Raw genomic sequence first — 20,039 nt, 5'->3', positions numbered from 1 at the left:
AAGGAAAAAAAAAAAAAAAAGAGTCCAGAAGAGAGAGACAGAGTACAAAAAAAAACAATGGCCATCAAGAAAGCAATTAAAAAACAACAACAAAAAAAAATCTCTAAAAGCTCTTTATTACAAGGAAAAATAATAACCCTAGAAAATACCTGAGATTAGGAAGGAGGGAGTGAAAACATGCAAACATTGTTTTGTACAAGAGGAAGTGACAGACTCGGCTACAGCATAGAATATTTAGATACACATCAAAAATTTAAGGTTAGCTAGTAGAAAAACAGTTTATTGTTTCTGAACCACTAGAGTAAAAAACAAGAACAAAAGCAAACACGCAAGAAATTGATCAAAAACAGGAAAGGAACAAACAAGAAAACAAGAAGCATGGTAAAACATAACATGTCAATCCAACACGTGATAGTAACAGATGGCTTGTGTGAGGGGAAGCAAAGCTATGAGCTATTTACAAGAGACACTCCTAAAACAACAGCAAAAAACAAAGAGGGCATAAAGGGATGGAAAAAAACATCAGAAAATGCTAACTAAAAGAAAATGGGTAGGAAAATATTAATCTCTGACAAAATTGTGTACAATCACTAAGAGAAAACAATGAGAGATGTTCTTATTTTTAAAAACATTACAATCCACAGAAATCCCGAGTCACAGTTGTCCATTATCCCCAGAATTTCAAAGTACATAAAGCAAAAAAACCCTTGTAAAATATTAGAGGAAAATCTATAACCACATTATGTTTAAAACCCTTAAAGTCCACTCCTATATATTCTGCAGGTTTCTCCTGATAGATTAGCAAAGTCTTACAGTCTTCTTAGTGTGTAAGTTGGGTCTTCCCAAATGTTAGTATATCCTGTCCCTGGAACAAGCAGAGAATTGACTCTAGTTACAGGCTAATAGTGGACCTCCCAGGAGGCGCTTGCGGTAAAGAATCCGCCTGCCAATGCAGGAGACACAAGAGATGCAGGTTCAATCCCTGGGTCGGGAAGATCCCCTGAAGGAAGGCACGGCAACCCACTCCAGTATTCTTGCCTGGAGAATCTCATGGACAGAGGAGCCTGGCAGGCTGCAGTCCGTAGGTTTGCAAAAAGTCAGACAGGACTGAAGTGACTTGGCATGCACACACAGGCTAATGGGAACAAGGGCTGGTTGTGGTGGGTCTTGAAAAGGAACATCCCCTTTCAAGGCATCTGTCTCAGATGAGGTGAGCATGGAGTTTTCCAGCAAAGAAAAGCTCGTTTCTTCAGATATCAGAGGGCAAGATACTTCTACTGGCAAAGGAATCAGGGTGACATGCGGTTTCAAGAGTGTTAGTTTTATCAGAATATAAGCAGCTGTTCCTATTCCAAGTTTCAGAATCCCATTCTTTCCCAGTCAATGCCCTAATCTGTAACATAAGATACTTGGCATCACTGTGAGTTTAGCAATCATAATTCAACCACCCACACAATTAAATTTTGTGTAATCTTTCAGTGATATCAGCCCTCTGGCAACAAGAAATAATTCTTGTAAGGGCTTAATAGAAGCTCTGTGACATTCTGTAGTCAGACCATGACTTAAAAGTTGAAGGACCTGAGCGTGTCATTTTCTCTCTGTAAACACTCTAGAACCCTCAGCACAATCCACCCCATGTCACAATCCTCATCATCATCATGACCGCCATTAACAGTCCAGCAGTTGTTTGAGATTACAAGGCATTCGCTTCCATTGACATTGCATCACAGTTAACCACCGGTGAGAGCTTAATTAACCACGATGCCACTGCATTACCAGCATCCCATTTCCCATGGGCAAGGAGCTGAGCACTGTACTCAAGCCCAGACAAATCCCCAAATACCATTTGTGTGTATGGTTGGAGAAGGGAGGGGGACACTATCTACTGGGACCGCTCTTGGTATCAATTCTATCACAGACTCCAGGCAGAGACAGAAATTATACAGGAATTTGAACATTTGAAACCATATATGGATGCTTAACACGAAGAACTATTTACAGGGAGTACACACCAAAAAAGAAAGAATACCCTAGGGCTGAGGAAGAAGAGCCAAACTTTCCCAGGCTGAGATTCAGATCTCCGGCCAGAGGACAAGACTGCAGCCCGCTGGGTGGCAGAGAAGCTCGAGATGGCCGGGGCCAGAGCTGGTCCACAGTAGGTGAGCTGAGGCTGGCGTGGTGGTCAGGCATCGCGGGCAGAGCACACGGGCCGGGGCCCAGCGATGCAGCTGGCTGGAGTGCAAGGACCCCTGTGTGTCCTCCACTTAACACTGGCAACCACGGGGCGAGCAGAATTAGGAGCACCCTGCAAACTGGCAGGCACCCCTTTCCTCCTGCGGTGTCCCTCCAGCACCTCTACTGACAAAGTTAGCATTCTTCCAGACGGTGAGGAGTCTGGCTCCATCATCGAGGCAGTGAAGGGCGGGATGGAACACACAGGCAGTTCATTGGTCACTGTCTTACTCGCTGTCCATCGCACCCCCTTTCCCTTCAGCCGGTGCCACAGCTGCAGGGGCCCTTTGCCTGGCCCTGAACCCTCATGCTCAATGGGGCTGAGTCCCGGTCGTGCTGCCTGGGGTCTGCTGTGGGAGCTGTCTGTCCATCTTCATTACAGGCACAGGAAAGCAAGGACGCAGCCCAGGGGAAGGCCCAGACATCCGCCATGCACATGCCTCTGAAACCTCCTCCGGCAGCGTTGACCCTAACCCTCCCTTGAGACTGTGTCAACCACTCGAGTCCACTCTGGGTTGCGTTGTGGTTCGTTTTTGTGGCCTATTTCCCTAGTAGTTACTTCTGAAGGAGTGCCTCTGGGTGGCTCTCTCAACATCCAAATTCAGCAGAAATTTCCCTGTGCCTCCTGAAGGAAGTATTTGTCCTCTGGGCACAGAAACCTGACAGGAGGAGCCCAGCTCCACGGGGGCAGGAAGCACTGTGGAAGTAGGTTAGAGGGAATGGAGGTGGGCTTACAGAGGAGGAAACTGAGGCACACAGAGGGTGGATAACTTACAGAGGTTGTACAGGTAGAAACAGCCGAACTGGGACTCCAAGCCAGGCCTGACTCCAAAGCCCATGTTGTTTTCACCACACCATATTGCCCCCGACTGTCTGCCAGGCCACTGTGAAATACTGGGGATGAATACACGGGCAGACCCCAACCCACCAGGGCTCTCGGCTTCTGAGTCACCTTCAACTCACAGACACACAAGGCCTGTGGTTAAGCTGGGCTACTTACAGTGCTCCCTGCCCATCTGTGCTGTTCTTTCACCCAAAAAGCAGCCCCATTCCCCCAAGAAGGTCAAAACCAAGAGGCTCACCTCCAGAGCTAGACTCTCCTCTGATCTCAGAGCAGTGTGTTTCCGAGAATGGAAACACTACAGCAAGGACCAGAAACGGGTCCTGACCTCGGGCAGTTGGACGACCACACTTCCTACCCTGTGGGTAGCAGACACTCCTGAGTCTGGCTGAATTGTGGTGACGGTGGTTTGGCAGGGAGGAAAGAAGGCAGAACTGGTGACGAGTGGGGAGAAATCCGAGCTTCTCAGAGAGGATCCGCTGACCTTTCAGGACGCCTCCAAGCCCGAGTTCAGCTGCTTGTTCAGAAAAGGAGCAACAGTTGTGAAGGACTCAGGGCTTACAGGTGTTTAGGGGTCATTACCACTGCTCCCTCTAGGGATGGGGGCGTGGCTAATGCAGCCTCCAAAGACCTGTTGATGATGCCCTCCCGGCAGAGCAAGCTAATAGGAGCCCGAGAAACACGTGGCTGGGACCCACGGAAAAGGCCAGGGGATTGTGTGTGTGTGTGTGTGTGTGTGTGTGTTTTAAGAAGCAGAATCTAATAGGAAAAGAAGTGGTTGTGCTGTGGCTCTTCTCCTTGAAGATGAAACTTCATAATAATGTGACTTTCCTTTGTCCAGGTCACCCCCAAGACCAGGCTCCTTTGTGAGCCTTTTAGAGACATGACCTGATTGGCCCAGCTCTATGTGCTAGGACAGGGTCAGCCCTCACTCATCCACTGCTTACCTCTCACCAATGAGGCCAGTGAGCTGGGAACCTGGCCCACCTCCGGGAACGTGGGAAAATGAGGAGAAGCACCTTCAGCTGCTCACCCAGCAGGATGCTGCTTCCACAGGCCTCCTCCAAGCTCCCGGAGCCTGGCCTCGCCTCCTTCTCCCCTGACTTCTCCCCTCCCAGTGCTTTCTCCCCGACTGATCCTAGGTCTTCCAACCCCTGCTCTCAGAGCCCTGTGACTCTGATTCACAAGTCGGGACACACGTAAAGAGGCCAGTCAACAGCCTATCACCATTTTGGTATATTTTTTAGAGGGCAGGGCTTTCACCTTTTAGCGTCAATTGGAATTATTTCACATGTCTTTCGCAGAACCCAAAAGAGCGCATATGACCGCTGTGTGATCTGGAGGGGCCTGCCCTGCCCACACGCCCTTCTGAGAAGAACAGCTGGAAGCAGCCTGTAGAAACTGAAGGATTCTACCCTAGTTCCCCCGAGCATCAGCAACGCTAGTGAACACCTGCCCCCAGAGCAGTCAATCCAGATTGCTGGTCTGGCCCCACAAGATGAGCTTTGCAAATCATATTCTCTCCTTGGGAACCAGAAAACTGAAAGCAGCTGGAAGCTTCCATAGGTGGGAAGTCATAGAGCAGGAAAGCTATATAGCTAGGGTGTCAAGGAGCTCTTTAGCAGAGAGAAAGAGCAGAAGAGTTTCCTCATTGCTGGCTGCTCTCACGGCTTCTATGCTAGTCCAGTGAGCCTGCACCGTTCGTGGCCTGCTCTTGGACGCCCATGACATTTCCTCTGGAACTCAGACCCCACTAGAGCACCACCTGGAAGATGAGCATGGGAGCCCTCAATCAGCAGACCTTGGAACAAAATCCCGGCCTCCAGACCAAAACTGACAGATCTATCCTCAAAAGCATGGGTGCTTCTGAAAATTCTTGACAGTTATGTGGCTGAGGCCCCACTCATCAGAAGGGAGGTCTGCCCTATCAGACGCCAGCAGGCATGGCCTGGTTACCCACTTAAGTCAGGGCAGTTGTGGCAGTTGGAGGAAGGCCATGGAGAATGGCTTCACACCCTTCCCTAAATGAAATGATGCCTTAAAAGCTCACTATAAATTATCAGGGTGGCATAGTTTTCAAATTGCTCCCATCCAGACTTGGCTCTGCAAGCCTCACTCCCTGCTCGATGGGGCCCGAGAAGAGTGGGGTGTGGCCCTTCAGAAAGACAAGGGAATCGCCCCTGGTCTGGCACGCAAACCAAGTCCATAGGTGGAGCCAAAGTAGTCTCTTCAAATTCGGGTTGCTGTGTATCCACTTGAGTTAGCGTGAGTCAGGATGTAGCCGGCAGAGAAGGAGGAAAATCTCTCTCTGCAGCTCACGGGGGAGACTTTGTAGGTCCCTGTAAATAAAGAAATACAGTGCTGCTGGCTACCTCCTAACTCGTGCTAACTCACATTCTCTCTCTGGTGGCTCAGACGGTAGAGTCTGCTTGCAATGCAGGAGACTGGAGTTCAATCCCTGGGTCAGGAAGATTCCCCCAGAGAAGGGAATGGCAACCCACTCCATTATTCTTGCCTGGAGAATTCCATGGACAGAGGAGCCTGGCAAGCTACAGTCTGTGGGGTCGCAAAGAGTCAGATTCAACTTAACGACTAACACACACACACAGTGTGGTAGCTGTGATAAAAGGCACAGGCACACAGCCTCTAGTAGAGGAAGAGGGCCGCTCACTCCTTCAAACAGCCCCCGAGAGCATTCAGGCTCTCTCCGTGATGTCCAAACGTTTTCCCACACCTTCAGGCAACTTTCGTGAAATTAAGTACCCCCTGCATATTTGAAAGTTGATATCTGGTTTTCATCTTAAGCTTAAATCATTGCAAAGAATAAAACTTCCAGTAAATATTGACATTTTAAGTTAAAACTGTTCCATTATTCTCTTCCATGTAAAAATAAAACTAGACTGTGAAATAGCATGACTGGAAGGTGAGGTGGGGGAATGCTAGGAGTGGAGAACCTCTTTAGGAAGCCAGGATCTAAATGACCCATCATTATCCATGCAGATGGGTGGGAGCAGACCACTCTAGGCAGAAGGAACCAGTGCAAAGGCCCTGAGGCAGAGGAAGACTTGACTTGTTTGAAAAACAGAAAAGTCCTGGTGTAGTGAGGGGTAGACTATGAGGGGGAGATGGGGCTGGACCGTGGAGAACTCTGGATGCTGTTGTGTTGATCTGTTTTACTGCCCCCCCCCCCCCATATTCCCTAGGTTATGCCCCTCTTTTGAGCCCCAGAAGCCTGACCAGACCTATGTCCCTCTATCAGTGGGCAGTTGACTGGTGACTTACAGATGTGCTTAGGCCAGGGTACATTTCAGCAGCCCCTACGAGGGAAAAGCCAGAGGTGGGGTGTTAACTACCCAGCTCCCTTCTTGCAAGGTCCCATGGGCTGGCTGGGTTCCTGCAGTGAAGGTCCTAGCCCCTGTCAGGAAGCCTCTCTGTTAGGGTTACTGTTTCCTCCCCTTTCCTGCCTGCCAGTCTTAGAGTCTGGAGTGGTACCCCCTGCTTCGGAAGGCTGGGTACTGCACTCTCTCTTGGTACTGCTCCCCACCTTGGTGAAAAGTCTTTTTACTTAACTCTCCTACAATTATCCTAATTTGTAAGTGTCATCCATTTCCTCCCGGGACCCTGGTTGGTACTCCATGATTAAGTGGTTTTATTTTATTTGTTGTTTCTTAAATCCTCTGATAACTGTCTTTCTATCCTGTGAAGCTACATCACAGACCTTTTCTTTTCTTTTTTTTTTAGCTTAGTTTCTAAGCGCCTATTACAGGGTTAGAAGAAAGGCAAAGTGACTATATACACAATGCACGGTAGAGCCAAGAGATGCTTGAGAGACAACCGGTCCATGGAGAACAAACTGCAGTTGGAGGCCATGAAGTTCAAGTCCGGGACAGCATTCCCATGCACAACCCTCTCTGGGGAACGCAAACTCCATCGCCCTCCCCAGGTTCAAAACTTCCACTTCCCCTTAGTGTTAGTTGGAAAACTTTTAGCCATAACCATATTTAGTCATATCTGGGGAGGGGTCGGGTCAAAAGTCAAAAAGAAGAAAAAGAATGTATATATGCTTACGTAGCTAAGGTCACAGTTACTGCTAACATACTTGTCTGGGAAAGCCTGGGCCAGAGGGCTCAGGACAGGAAAACAAACCAAGCCAAATAAAACCTTTCCCTTCGATTGGGTGGATCCTGGCTGCTTTCATTCATCTCTATCCAAGAATCATCCTGTCAAGTCATGACGTTTCACACTGGGAGCCTTAAGTGGCCGCCAGGCCACCACTGATTGGCGACTCAGTCCATGTTAATCACCGCAAGTCACAGCTGTCTAGTTTTCTAAAGCGTGCTTCCTTCCTTAAGATCATGTTAGTTTACTGACAAAAGGAAATCTACAGACAGCCCAGAAGGAGGTGTGAGAACAGGACCTGGTGCAGAGGGAAGTCTCCCTGCTATTAGAAAGTGAGCCAGGTGCCCAGCACCCCGAGTGACAGCTCCAGGATGGGATGGGAGAGACCGTGGCGCCCTACACGGTACCCCCATGTTCTGCTGTCCCCTTCTGAGGAAGCCAGAAAAGGCCAAGAAGTGCAGGGGGCCCATGAAAATAAGAAGAAGAAAGGATTAGAAGTTGGTTAAAAATAAAACTTATCAGACGAGAATTAGGTCCTGAGAATGTTATCTCTTCCCCCAGGAGGATGGAGAAAAAAACTGCATGTTAAGGAGAACACAGGCCACATGATGAATAAGCATAAAAATAGGAGGAAATGACCCAGCAAACGTGCCTGTCCTGTGGGAGGAGGCCTTTCCAGGAGGTGCTGACCTTCCAGGAGAGGCGGTCACCCTCCGGGGACACAGAAGAAACTGGCCAAGGGGCTGATTCTGGTGGAGAGAGACGTTTTTTTCCCTCTGTACTTTTAAAAAACTGATTGTTTCCTTTCCCCATCCCTGCCCCTGTCCCACATGCATTTGTTACCTTTTCAGAAAAATATCGGTGTTTGGAAAACACTCTAGGGCAATTCCTACTTTTCAGCATCTTTATGGCGGGGAACCCTGTCCTCAGTGAATTTTTCAAAATCCAGTTGGTAAACACTTAAGCTGGGTGAGGATGAAGGAGGCTGGCAGCAAGCAGCCAGGCCTTGACTGCTAGGAACCCACCTCCTCATGCCACCCCCAACCCTTCACCCCCCACCACAGCCCCCTATCCTCAACAGCTTTCCTGAGATTTGCCACCAAATTGGGCTGCTCCACAGCTCTTTTCAAAACCGGCCTACCACACACCCACTGAAGTCCCATTACCAATGATACATGAAGTCCCGACTCTTCTACCGCTATGTCTGCCAGGCATTCATCATGAGGGATGTGCCGTTTTCCCTCAAGAAATAGGCACAAAACAAAGACTGCCTGTGAAATTAATTTTTAATAACCTAGTGCAAATAATGAATTTCATTCCACAGCTGCTCTTAAAATCTGTATGCAAAACTGCGACAATAAAGCACAATAGCCATTCCCTATCTGAGCTGTTCCTCTAACTTTAAAAAAAGAATCACAAAATGGTCTTTATAAAATTTCTGAAAAATCTCAGCACTCAGGAGCCCAAGCAGCAACTACTTCAAGGAAAGCTTTTCTAAGTACAATACTAAGTTTACCAAAGGTCAAACAAACAGGATTCAAGAAAGAAATCTGGTACTTTTTTCAACACTCACAGTCTTTCAAGGTATTTAAATAGGCAAAAGAGCTGTGTTTTAAAGAAATGAAAATGACATCCTTCTACAAGCACCTCAAAAAGATTAGATAAGAGACTATCCAAGAGCTTCGGAGAATTAAAAATGTTTCTGAATTTCCACTCAATGTCACTTAGAGGGGATGATGAGAATTCCCTACGATGACAGAGCCTAGCCTAGCTTCCTCTCTTGATTTCCACGTATCAGACAGAGAACTGTCAGTAATAGAACCACGCTGACATCTCAGCCTTAAGCCTAAACTGGAAAGTTGGGTATATTAAAAAAAAGAAAAGGTTTCCTTTCCTCCCCTCAGAGGGCATCAAACTAGGGCCATGAGGACAGCAGCCTGGCACTGTCCAAATGTCCCCACACACTGCATGCACTGTGGCCTGCTAGGAGGCTTCCAAATTGTACCCGGGAAGTCCCAGTCTGTTTTCTCTTCCAGAAGGTCCACACTGCTTAACTCTGCCCTGTGGGGGATGGTGTGCCCCACACAGCTCATACCCAGGGTTAGCCCGAGAGACCAACGTTGCCCATATTCCCAACTTCCCCCATGATCCTGGGAGGCATGCAGCGAAGATCCCATTGCAAAGACAAGGGAGAATTCATCATCTATGCCGTTTTCTGCTCATGTAGCTTCTTCTGAATAACTGACATTCCTTTAGGATGCTGGGCATGAGAACCTTGTGGATAACCTGAGCCTCACGTGAAGCTATCAAGCAGCGAACATTTAAAGCTTCCTCTCTCCCCACTCCGCTCATTCCTGCTCTTTTGTCTGGCATCTCCTCTGCAGGAAGGAGACACCAAAGACAGCGAATCCTGAGGATCTGGAAGTGCTGAGTGCGGTGCTCCTTCACCCCAGGTCATGTCACGTCATGTGTTAGTCGCTCAGTCATGTCCTACTGTTGGCGATCCCTGGACTGCAGCCCCCGACAAACCACCCAACTGCCCTGAGACCCTTTCCTCATCTGAAGAGAGCAAGAGCTGACAGAGGCTGCAGCGAACAAACATGTGAGCGCACGGAGCGCAGGCCTGGGACAGAGCCTTTGGCGCAGGAGGCGTCATCCTACCAGCCGCAACACAGCATGCCTCGGCCCCTCTGACGCCGGCCTTGCAAATGTAAGGAAGATAAGCCCTAGTAGGTCCGGGATCTCAAAGGACCTAACCTATCAACACAGAGATAGTAACATATTAAAAATCACTTTTGGACAGGAATAGACTGATCTGAAAGCACACTGGATCTTAAATATACACTAGCATGTGTCATTCAAGAGTTCAACTATAACCAGCTTCATCAGGAAAAGAGCTATTTCCACTGTTTCTACAATAGTTTCCAACTGTCAGGCGAGTGTATGCTCCTCGGTTCTTTGTCTCATCACAACAAAAATTTGGAGTGACGGACACTGAAGCCCCCTCGGTGGGTCACAGCTCTTGGGTCTTGGGCAGACCAGTGTTATAGCTCTTAAATAAATCAGTGTTAGGGCTCAGTGTTACAGCTCTATTTTATTTAGATGATAGCAGGAAAATCCATCTTCGAGGTGTGAGGGCACGTCGGTCCAAAGACGGGAAGAGAAGAGCGCCCCATCGTGCAGGAGAGAGAGAGGGGGCTTTGGCTCCTCTTTATATGTTTGTCTGTCCCTGGGCCTCTTATGTAAATTGGGCCAGCCAGGAGTGTTCTTTGTTTTACCTGAAATTCTCACTCCGGTCCTTGGACCTTCCTTTGTTCTATTTTCACGGGCATTTCCCTTCCAGGTCTTTTAGCCACCACCATTCTGGTCTCCTTTTCCCTATTCTAACTACCTAACACAACCCCTCACTGCTGCTGCTGCTAAGTCACTTCAGTTGTGTCTGACTCTATGCGACCCCATAGACGGCAGCCCACCAGGCTCCCCCATCCCTGGGGTTCTCCAGGCAAGAACACTGGAGTGGGTTGCCATTTCCTTCTCCACCTCAGTAACCAGTATTCTTTTCATGCCCTTCAAAAGATTCAAGACTGAAGCTAAGTCAATTTTGTATTATTTTTATTTAAAATAACTTTACCAAGAACGTTCCTTGGGCTTGTCCTCGTAGTTGATCAAATATAAAAGTACCTGTCATGTCCCAACCCCTATTTTATACAAACTGCTGACTCAGCATGGCACTTCCCATCACTGCTTCCTAAATCACAGGAAATTTCAAGACCGAGGGACTGAAAGAAAGTAGGAATGACCCAGCCTCTAAAAATCCTGAGTTATGTAAAGGAGAAAAACAAAATCATATCTGAGTAGATAATTCATGATTCAGACAGCCCAGCAGCTAATTGGTATTAACTACTCTACTGAAGACCTACTTAATGCACTTAGGTAAGACTTTTTATTTCCATGAAATTGGATCTTTGGTTCAAAATTTAATCTCCTGCCAAGGACTCTGCACTATGTAGGTGACGTAACATGTCATTGCCAGGAATATAAAGAAATTGATCCGATTATTTGCTAAATAATGTTTCTTCATCAGGGCTAAGTCCTCCTCTAAGTGGGCTGTCAAAGAGAGGAGCAAAAAGCAGTCACTATTAGTTGTATTTTCCAGGACTCCAATTCAGCCATGAAAAAAGATCAGTGCACTAAAAATTGATTGGATATATAGATTATTAGGTTATAGGACCTTTGTCTGGAAGGAACAAGCAAGGCCTATGAGGTCTGATCTTTTGGCAAGTAAAAAAATTAACTAAAATGAAAGATATAAGACATAGTATTGGAATGATATGCTATTCCTTCAGAATATTAACAGTCTCATGACATTAATAATCATGGAAGAAAATTTACCTACCATTATAGGGAACATAAAATTCCTAATAAACAACTTTGTTTCTTTCTCTCTTGCTAAAATTTTTCAAAACTGTTCTGAAGGAGGAATGTAGTCTGTCCTGTCTAAAGCTATTCTTACGTTATTCCCATGGTCCCTGGACATAGAAGGGCAGAATCTTCCTCAGTCTTCAGATTCACTGTGGTCAATGACCTCTTCAAACAGGTAAACAGATAAGAAAGGACACTATGACCAAAGCTTTCTATAACCTTTAGCCTAAATTTACATGTCAACAACAAGAGAAAGGTGTGTGCACAAAAATGCTAGTGAGCCCTTCCTGCCCAAGATGGAGGAAATGAATCAAACCATTAAAACACTAAGGCAGGAGAATGAGTTTATTCAACAAGTATTTACTGAGCCCTTACTATATGCCAAGCACTATTTTATGTGCTAGGAATACATTCCATTGATTAAAAAATACAAAATCCCTGTCTTCATTGTGCTTATACTCTAGAGGAAGGATACCAGACAATGAATATAATAAATAATTTACATAGTAAGTAGAAGGTAATGAGTACTACAGGGGGAAAAAAAAATAGAGCAATTGTGAGAATGAAGACAAGTCTTATTTGGAAAATTTCCCAAACCGGACACACACAAAAATATGCTTCTTTCTTGGAAAGTCTACGTGCCTGTCAGTGACAACAGAAAATATTTCTGGCCCCTTAAATGTTCATGGGATTTTCAAGCAAGAAATTACAGGGGTTTTAAAAATATGAAAGTGGAATTGAAAACTATGCAGAGTAACTTTCATAAAAGAGGAGCTCCATACAGAATTTGTGAGGCATTGGAATCTGTGTTTACTGCTGGAGGATGTCCCACAACTCGAGCAAATTCCATGATTCTGGCCACACTGCCAACCACAGTAGATCTGGAGAGTCAAGTGTTGAAGAGACTACCAGGGTCAGAAAATGTGGAAGAACTCAAGTAGCTTTCCAGGATTTTTTGTTTTATTTCCCATTACCTTTTTTAGAATACAGCCTAGTTTTTGTGATTTTTCTTGTTTCATTAGAGAAGAGTGAGCTCACTAAAAAGGAAAACTGAAAAACAGGAACGCCTACATTTCCAACTCCATCGCCAATCTCAAACTGTTTAAAATGCACACGTTTATTGTATATCAGCAGACCCAGGTTTTTTGACACCATTATCAGAGGTTGTTGACTCTACTACCAGGAAGATTTTTTTCCCCTTTGATTTAAATTCAAATTTCATTTCAACAAAGCAACCAAAATAATTAATGAATTAGGTTCTCTATGTAAGAAGTGAAAATAGAAAATAAATGGTGTCATCTTTGATCAGAAAGTTGTATTTCAGCAAGATAGGGCAGAGGCCGCAAGTTCCGGTTACAGGACCAGGAAAAGGGAGTGTCTACCCACAGGATACTTAGAAATTGATTACTAAAACAGCAGCCTGTTCTAGAGGTAATAATGACATTAGGTTGTGATAATTCTCCAGAAACCCCAATATCCCAGGATTAGGAACATCTGGAAATTGTTCAGATGACACACATTTCTGTTTCCTGTGTAAGGCTTCAGTGATGCCTCTCTGTGGCATCTGTCACCATTTTATTTCTTTGCAAACCTCCTCCTTTCAAATTAGAAAGTGTACATAAAGTGCAAGTAAGATTCAGTCCCTTGCCCGTGCTTTCAGGTTCTTGCTTTGATAGCCAGGATTACCAAATCTAACAATTAAACCGCTGGCCAACTAGGTTGTCTGCATGTATTTCTGGAGTTAGCAAATGAGTTCATCTGGCAAAAAAGAGTGTCTGAAGGTAGGTGCAGTCTTGGTAGGGAAACACAAAGTACCATACACGAGACAGGGATCTGAATGATGCAAGCAGTGGGGGGCGGGGGGGTCCTTGTCACGGAGTCACTGAAGAAGAGGCCTTCTTTGGATCTCAACTCTTAAAGCAAATTCAGAAACTGTTACTAAAAGTGAATGAGGCCAGCGGATTTCAGAGCAGGGTCAGTCCTCAGTGAGGGCAGGTTCAGTTTTCCCTGGGTTGGGAACAGAAAACAAAACAAAGAGGTTAAGAAGCCAGATCTGATGAGCTTCATGTCACAAACGTCACCCCTAAAACCTCCAGCAAATGCTTCCCATCTCATAGAACAAAGCTGAACAAAGGACCTCCTGATGGGGCTTAGAACAATGTATTTTGTTTGGTATTTGCTAGGGAGACTGTTCAAATAGGTCATGATGTTACATACATGTTACAAACATGTTTACTGTAGGATTTCTTAGGTTAATTTTTCTTGATTAATATGCCCATAAACACACTGACTCTTCAAGAAAGAGATACTGTATGTAACAATTCCCACATTTGGGGACCAGGAATTTACCTTCTCACAAACTATTTATAACATGTCTTTCAATATAATGTATTTTGGGAAAATATGCCTTATAATACTGGTTGGAGGGGACAGGAAAGACATTAAGTCATATTCAGTTTATATTACATGAGCCTGGTTTTTATACTGAGAGTCACAATCCCATACCAATATAATAAATGAAATGTGGTGGTTGCATTGTATTTCCTTTGTAATGTGCCAAAACCATGGGCAAAATTTAATGTTATATTTGATGGTTAGATGAATATTAATGATCAAAAGTTAACCATATCCCATCTATTACAAACTGTCCCACAGTCAGTGGGCATTCACAAGGGATGTTCTTTGCATTTTTTTTTCTGAGTTTTTCAGCAGAGCTAAGGCCAGGGTTTCAGAACTAAGTCTGTCATGATGTCATTTATATATATATATGTGTGTGTGTGTGTGTGTGTGTGTGTGTGTGTGTGTGTGTGTGCGTGTGTATGTATAGAGATAGATAGCTGAGACTGAACAGAGTACATTAGCACATACATAAAAAACTTAAATAAAAGTCATGGATTGACTTAAGCAAAAGTCACAGAAAATTATCAAACACATACTAGTTAAATTCCTGAATTTCTTTTTGGCTTCTGCCCTTTCTTCAGCATCAAAGTACCAAACAGTCATGGCGTATCTGTAAAAGATAAGCAGATATTAGAAAAGAGGTTTAAAAATATGACCAAAAAATACTATAAATTTCACATAACAGACCTTTGTAAAACCAACATTTAAAATTTTTCCTATTATCAGAAGCCCACCCCAATTTTAATTTAAAATAAACGTCTCTGGTTTCAAGTCTATTTAAATGTAATAAAACATGTAAGGAATCCCAAGTATGCACCACCCATTATCCTGGGCGGTGGGAATTCAAACCGCCCTGTGAATACAGCAGCCTCTTTCTCAAGGAGCTCAGGCTTTAGCAGGGAGGGGAAAGGCAATTGAACAAATAATATAACAGGTCCAGATGAACTACACAAGAAAGGGCTAGAAGCGAACCATTCATCGAGTCATTCAGCTAAAGCCTGGGGGACCTAAGCTGGTGGGGAGAGCACAGAGACGAGGACTGAAGCTTTGAAGACTATAACATATTGAACGACAGGACAGTTAAAAGTCTTGACTTTTTTCTTTAGTTTTGGACACTGAGGCAAAGAAGCAATGGGATATTGGTACCGTCAAGTTTTCTACTATGTCCCATTTATGGGATAGACTATACAGGAGTAATTTTATGCATGAGTTTCCAAAATGTTTTGTTTCATTATTAGTAGTAGTTACTGGAACTGCTATAGGACTTGAATTTTTCCAAACGCTTCCCGTCAACACATGGTGCTAAGGTTTCCCCTGTAACCCTAGTCATAGAGGAACTGGGGAAGAACGAGGAAATTCTGCACAAATGACAAGGACCAATTACTGTACCCCATTAATAAGCCACAAACAGGCTTTGGTGGGAGAAGTAGTTATCTGCTCACCTAGGGCACATCCCAATTTGACATTTCATAGGCAACCCTGTGTGGGGCTCAGATCTGTCACTTCTGGAGGGGGACACATAAACCTTAAGCACTTAACACCTGTGATTTTAACTTAATTAGTCTTATTAAGGTTTAGTCATTATCTTTTCTACCCAACCTTGCTCCTCCTTGCCCCCAACTGTTATTCCCAATTCAGGCTGCACCGCACAGTGCTCCAATACCACGTGGTTTTCAGCTTTGGCTATAAAACAGATGCAAATTAGATAGAATCTGAAATTAAGATTATATCAAGAGTTTCTGGGCATCCCAGGTGGCACAGCGGGAAAGAATCCACCTGCCAGTGCAGCAGATGTAAGAGATGTAGGTTCCATCCCTGGGTCGGGCGGATCTCCTGGAGAAGGAAATGGCAACCTATACCAGTACTCTTGCCTGGAAAATTCCATGGACAGAGTATCCTGGAGGGCCACAGTCCATGGTGGCATCAGTTCAGTTCAGTCGCTCAGTCGTGTCTGACTCTTTGCGACCCCATGAATTGCAGCATGCCAGGCCTCCCTGTCCATCACCAACTCCCAGAGTTTACTTAAACTCATGTCCATCGAGTCGATGATGCCATCCAGCCATCACATTCTCTGTCCTCCCCATCTCCTCCTGCCCCCAACCCCTCCCAGCATCAGGGTCTTTTCCAATGAGTCAACTCTTTGCATGAGGTGGCATAGTTGGACATAAATGACTAAGCAAGCACACACAAGAATTTCTATATTAATAGTAAACAATACTAAATTGTTCAGTTACTCTGAAAAATCTTCCCATGCGTGATCTAATGAAAGGAGTCTGAAAAATCCAATTGTTGGGACATGTTGGATACAGTAAACCCAATCCAATTTTAAGCTAAGAAAAGGGGCAAAAGAAAAAGAAGTCAGAACAAATTCCTCTTTCTTTTTTTTTAATTATTTTTTAATTGAAGAATAATTGCTTTACAGAGTTTTGTTGTTTTCTATCAAACCTCAACATGAATCAGCCACAGGGATAAATATATCCCCTCCCTTTTAAACCTCCTTTTTTTGAACCCCTTTTTAAAATTTTATTAAAGTATCACTGATTTACAATGTTGTGTTACAAATTCCTCTTTCTATTCTCAAGGTTTTTTCTCTGCTTGCAACTGGCAGCTTTTAAACTCATCCAGAGTTAACCAGATAGGATTCCTGACATGTGGCAGCCAACAACATTAGGCTTTTTTTTTAAAGGGAGGGTGGTGAGCAAGAAAGGCAAGAAGAGAAAAAAACGCTCAGGGAAATTTGGAATCTGAGACTCTCACTTAATGGAAAACGACTTGTTAACAGTTGAAACCAATGTTGGACTTTATATGTTAAAGAAGCCACAGTTTCTCCTTTAAGTTTTATTGACTTCAAACAGGTTTGCTCTCTGCTTAGAGGGATGGTTGGTCCCTCGTCCGTAAACAACACACATTTGAGAATTCTCTGGGACCTGAGGTTTGTCCAAGAAGCTTCTCAAGAGCAGTCATGGCCCTGGCTGTTACCTGGTCGCATAGGAGGGCTGGACTTCATGTGGGTTCCTGCGGTCTGACCAGAAGAACAACAGTCTGTCAAAAATGGGCTCCACATCCGCTATGAATGATTTCCCTTCTGGAAATATCCGCAGGACCCCACCATGTCGCTGAGGGCCACAAAGAAGGTAGATTACTTCGTGGCCTCAAACACAGTTCATTAACAATGATACTTCAGTCTCATCTAGAAACAAAGCTATCTTCCAACTGCCACTCCAAGCATATATTATTCCCAAATTTTAACTTCAGTGCCATCCTCTGTATTAAATGTTATTTTAAACTTGGCTAGACATATCTCCTTATTCACTTCATACCAAACGAAGTCTTCTTACCCCCATAGTCACAAAGCCCGTGGATACAAAGTGGAGTTCTACTAGGTCAGTTATACAGACTTGCCAATATCTGACTGTTTGACCCATAACCCTCTTCCCGCCCCAGCCATTTCATGTAATTCAATCTAACATTAACAGCTCCAGAGGACGGTGACCACATATAACCTCCCCTTCAATTAGAATTTACAGTTTTCTTTTGAGTTCCCCTATCTCCTACCTGATTTCATCAGCTGGAAGTTACATGCTCTTCTTTTCTGAATGCTCAGACCACCTTATCTCTATCTCTCATGACATATACCACTCTCTCCCTCAAAACTACATTTTTTTAGATGTACATCCTATCTGTCCTACTAGAATAATCTTGTCAAGGTAGAATTCTGGTCTTACATGTTGATGGTTCAGTACGATGCCTGGCACTAGCAGGCACTCAAATATTTTCTGAATGATTTCATCCTTTGTGATTTATCATCACCGATCTGACAGCCTGACTCTCTTGCCTGTAACACTAACTTTCAAGATTTCAAAGGATAACTAAGGGATATATTTCAGTCATGTTACCAAATAAGGAACTGACACAAACCTTGTCACTAATTCACTGGTTTCCCAGGTTTACTTTTTCTGACCTCAGATAAAATATCCTTGCTTTATAACAGCTAGTATCTGGCCTAATGAGTAGGAAATGGAGATGCAGAAGGTTCAAAAGCCAGATAAGCTTGAAAAGTTCTCCAACTTCTCAGACTCCTAAATCATCCTTAACTTTTAAAAAACATACAAATTCCAGACACATGTCTGCTAGCATGGCACCAGACTTCATATCTCTATCTATATATATGTTCAAAAATACGAAAATAAGCTACAAAACCTTTGGCATTCACGATCACAGTAAACCATGGCAAGAGGCCACCAAGGAGACATTTCACCCAGAGAGAGAGGGCTGTGTGGGAAACGTCACTTGGGGATGTTTTAACATCCTACAGTTCTATTTTTATGAAATCCTCTCAGTGTTGCTCCTGGCAGGGAAAAGTATATATCTTATTCCACAATGAGAATCAAGAATCCTATCAGCTCTGGATTAGACTAAAAACACTGATCCCCATTTTTAAAATAATAAAGTACCTTCTCCTCATCAATCATCAAATTATAACCTATAACCTAATAATGGCCCTACTCACCCACCTCTATCAAATTAACTTTGCATCTATGATTTTCATCTCATCAACTTTAGTACTAAAACCATAGCAGGAAAAAAAAGGATAATATGAAATAGAAAAGATTCATCAGTGGGAATTATGAACTCCAAACTCTCCTCTAAGTCATCTGAATTCTTTTCCTATGGTTTTAACCCCTCCCTCCACTTGCATTATTTCAAGTACCTTGGCATCCCAGTTCTTGTTCAGATAGTAGATGCAGGTGATGCAGCGGCCGTCACCGTTGGGGTTGTCCACATGTCGAACATAACCTGTTCCATTTCCTGGGTAGCAAGCCACCATCGCCTATAGAGAAAGTCGAAGGAAGCTGGTTAACAAAGCTGAGCCAAGCATCTCCCACCAGTGAACAGCTGAATAACATAGTCTCCTCAGCAGCTATGGGACACAGGTATCTGCTGGACTCTTCAGTTTACGTACAGTGCATAAATTTGGACTCTTCAGCATATAACATTAACAACCAAGTTATATCTTACAGCTCAGCCCAGTGGAAAGCAGTTCAATAATAATCGCACAATTCTAAAACATTTTAGATAACATCTATGTTGTTATTAGAATGCCCCGCCCCTCCTAAATCTTTCTTTTTGAAAAGGCAGGTTCTGGGTTCCACCCTAGACCCACAAGATCAGAATCACTAGGTTTGAAGTTTAGAGATTATGCCTTACTAGCAAATGTCCCAGAATCACCAAATCAACCACTATCTTAGATCAATAGCTAAGATACTTGCATTTACAAAGACATGGGAACCAATCACGAAAGAGAAAAAGGTTAGGCTTGCTCAATAAAATGCTCAGGACAAGAAAGAAAAGGGAAGGATCAGTGGAAACTGTGGCCCAAATTGTCAGCATAAATGACAGTCAAATTCAGCTCAGAAAAAAATCCACAAACATCTTAATGCATTTTCCAATGCTAGTATTTTTCCCATTGACAATTATCAAATGATTCTCTTCCTTTTGTCCAAACACTACTTGTATCATTCAAGTGAAGAAATACAGAAAGAAGCCAAACTAAAAATCCTACCAAAAATTAGTATTAGGGAATTGCTACGAAAAAAGTAACAAACCTCTAAATGTTCCCTGGAAAATTTATAGGAAGGGATAGAAAAAATTAGACAAAGTGTAAAAAGCCAGTTATTTTCACAGGACATTGCCTTGTTTCTAAAATATCTTGATAGGGATGAGACACTTCAGGGAAGATATTGGTAACACAAGATGAGAAAAGGGATATTTTCCCTTTTTGTTTGCTGGTATATTCTTAAGTGCCTACAACAGCTCCTAAAACATGGAATGTATCTGTTTAAAGTTTACTTTGGAGGGGAGGACGCACACCACAGTGCTTATAGGATCTTAGTTCCCCAACCAGGGGTTAAACCTGCAGCCTTGGCAGTGAGAGCTGGGAATCCTAACCACTGGACCATCAGAGAATTTCCTTTTTCTGTTTTGCTTTTGTTTTAAAATTTGATAAGTAAATGAATGATTAGCA

General features: G+C 44.0%; 1 protein-coding gene and 1 long non-coding RNA gene across 5 annotated transcripts in view; one reads left to right on the top strand and one right to left on the bottom strand.

Moving 5' to 3' along the window:
• Positions 1 to 1,645: 1,645 nt before the first annotated feature.
• LOC110122870 (uncharacterized) lies at positions 1,646 to 7,244 on the top strand. Of its 2 annotated transcripts, XR_002309351.2 has the most exons (3): positions 1,646 to 1,740; positions 2,002 to 2,159; positions 6,815 to 7,244. It is a non-coding gene; the product is annotated as an uncharacterized lncRNA (long non-coding RNA). The 2 variants fall into 2 exon arrangements; XR_002309350.2 differs by lacking the exon at positions 2,002 to 2,159.
• Positions 7,245 to 11,945: 4,701 nt separating this feature from the next.
• The window catches only part of EGLN3 (egl-9 family hypoxia inducible factor 3), a 392,726-nt gene continuing 384,632 nt past the window's right edge, over positions 11,946 to 20,039 (bottom strand). For all 3 annotated transcript variants that reach the window (XM_070478037.1, XM_070478038.1, XM_020870513.2), the window contains 4 exons: positions 18,726 to 18,845; positions 16,994 to 17,130; positions 14,551 to 14,624; positions 11,946 to 13,621 (listed from right to left, as the gene is read on the bottom strand). In XM_070478037.1, coding sequence (XP_070334138.1) covers positions 13,590 to 13,621; positions 14,551 to 14,624; positions 16,994 to 17,130; positions 18,726 to 18,845 — 363 coding nt within the window. In that variant the 3' untranslated portion in view covers positions 11,946 to 13,589. The remainder of the gene's footprint in view (positions 13,622 to 14,550; positions 14,625 to 16,993; positions 17,131 to 18,725; positions 18,846 to 20,039) is intronic.

This window comes from Odocoileus virginianus, chromosome 16 (assembly GCF_023699985.2).
Source record: "Odocoileus virginianus isolate 20LAN1187 ecotype Illinois chromosome 16, Ovbor_1.2, whole genome shotgun sequence".
In the NCBI taxonomy this organism is placed as follows: Eukaryota; Metazoa; Chordata; class Mammalia; order Artiodactyla; family Cervidae; genus Odocoileus; species Odocoileus virginianus.
This window is presented reverse-complemented; position numbering and strand designations above follow the sequence as displayed.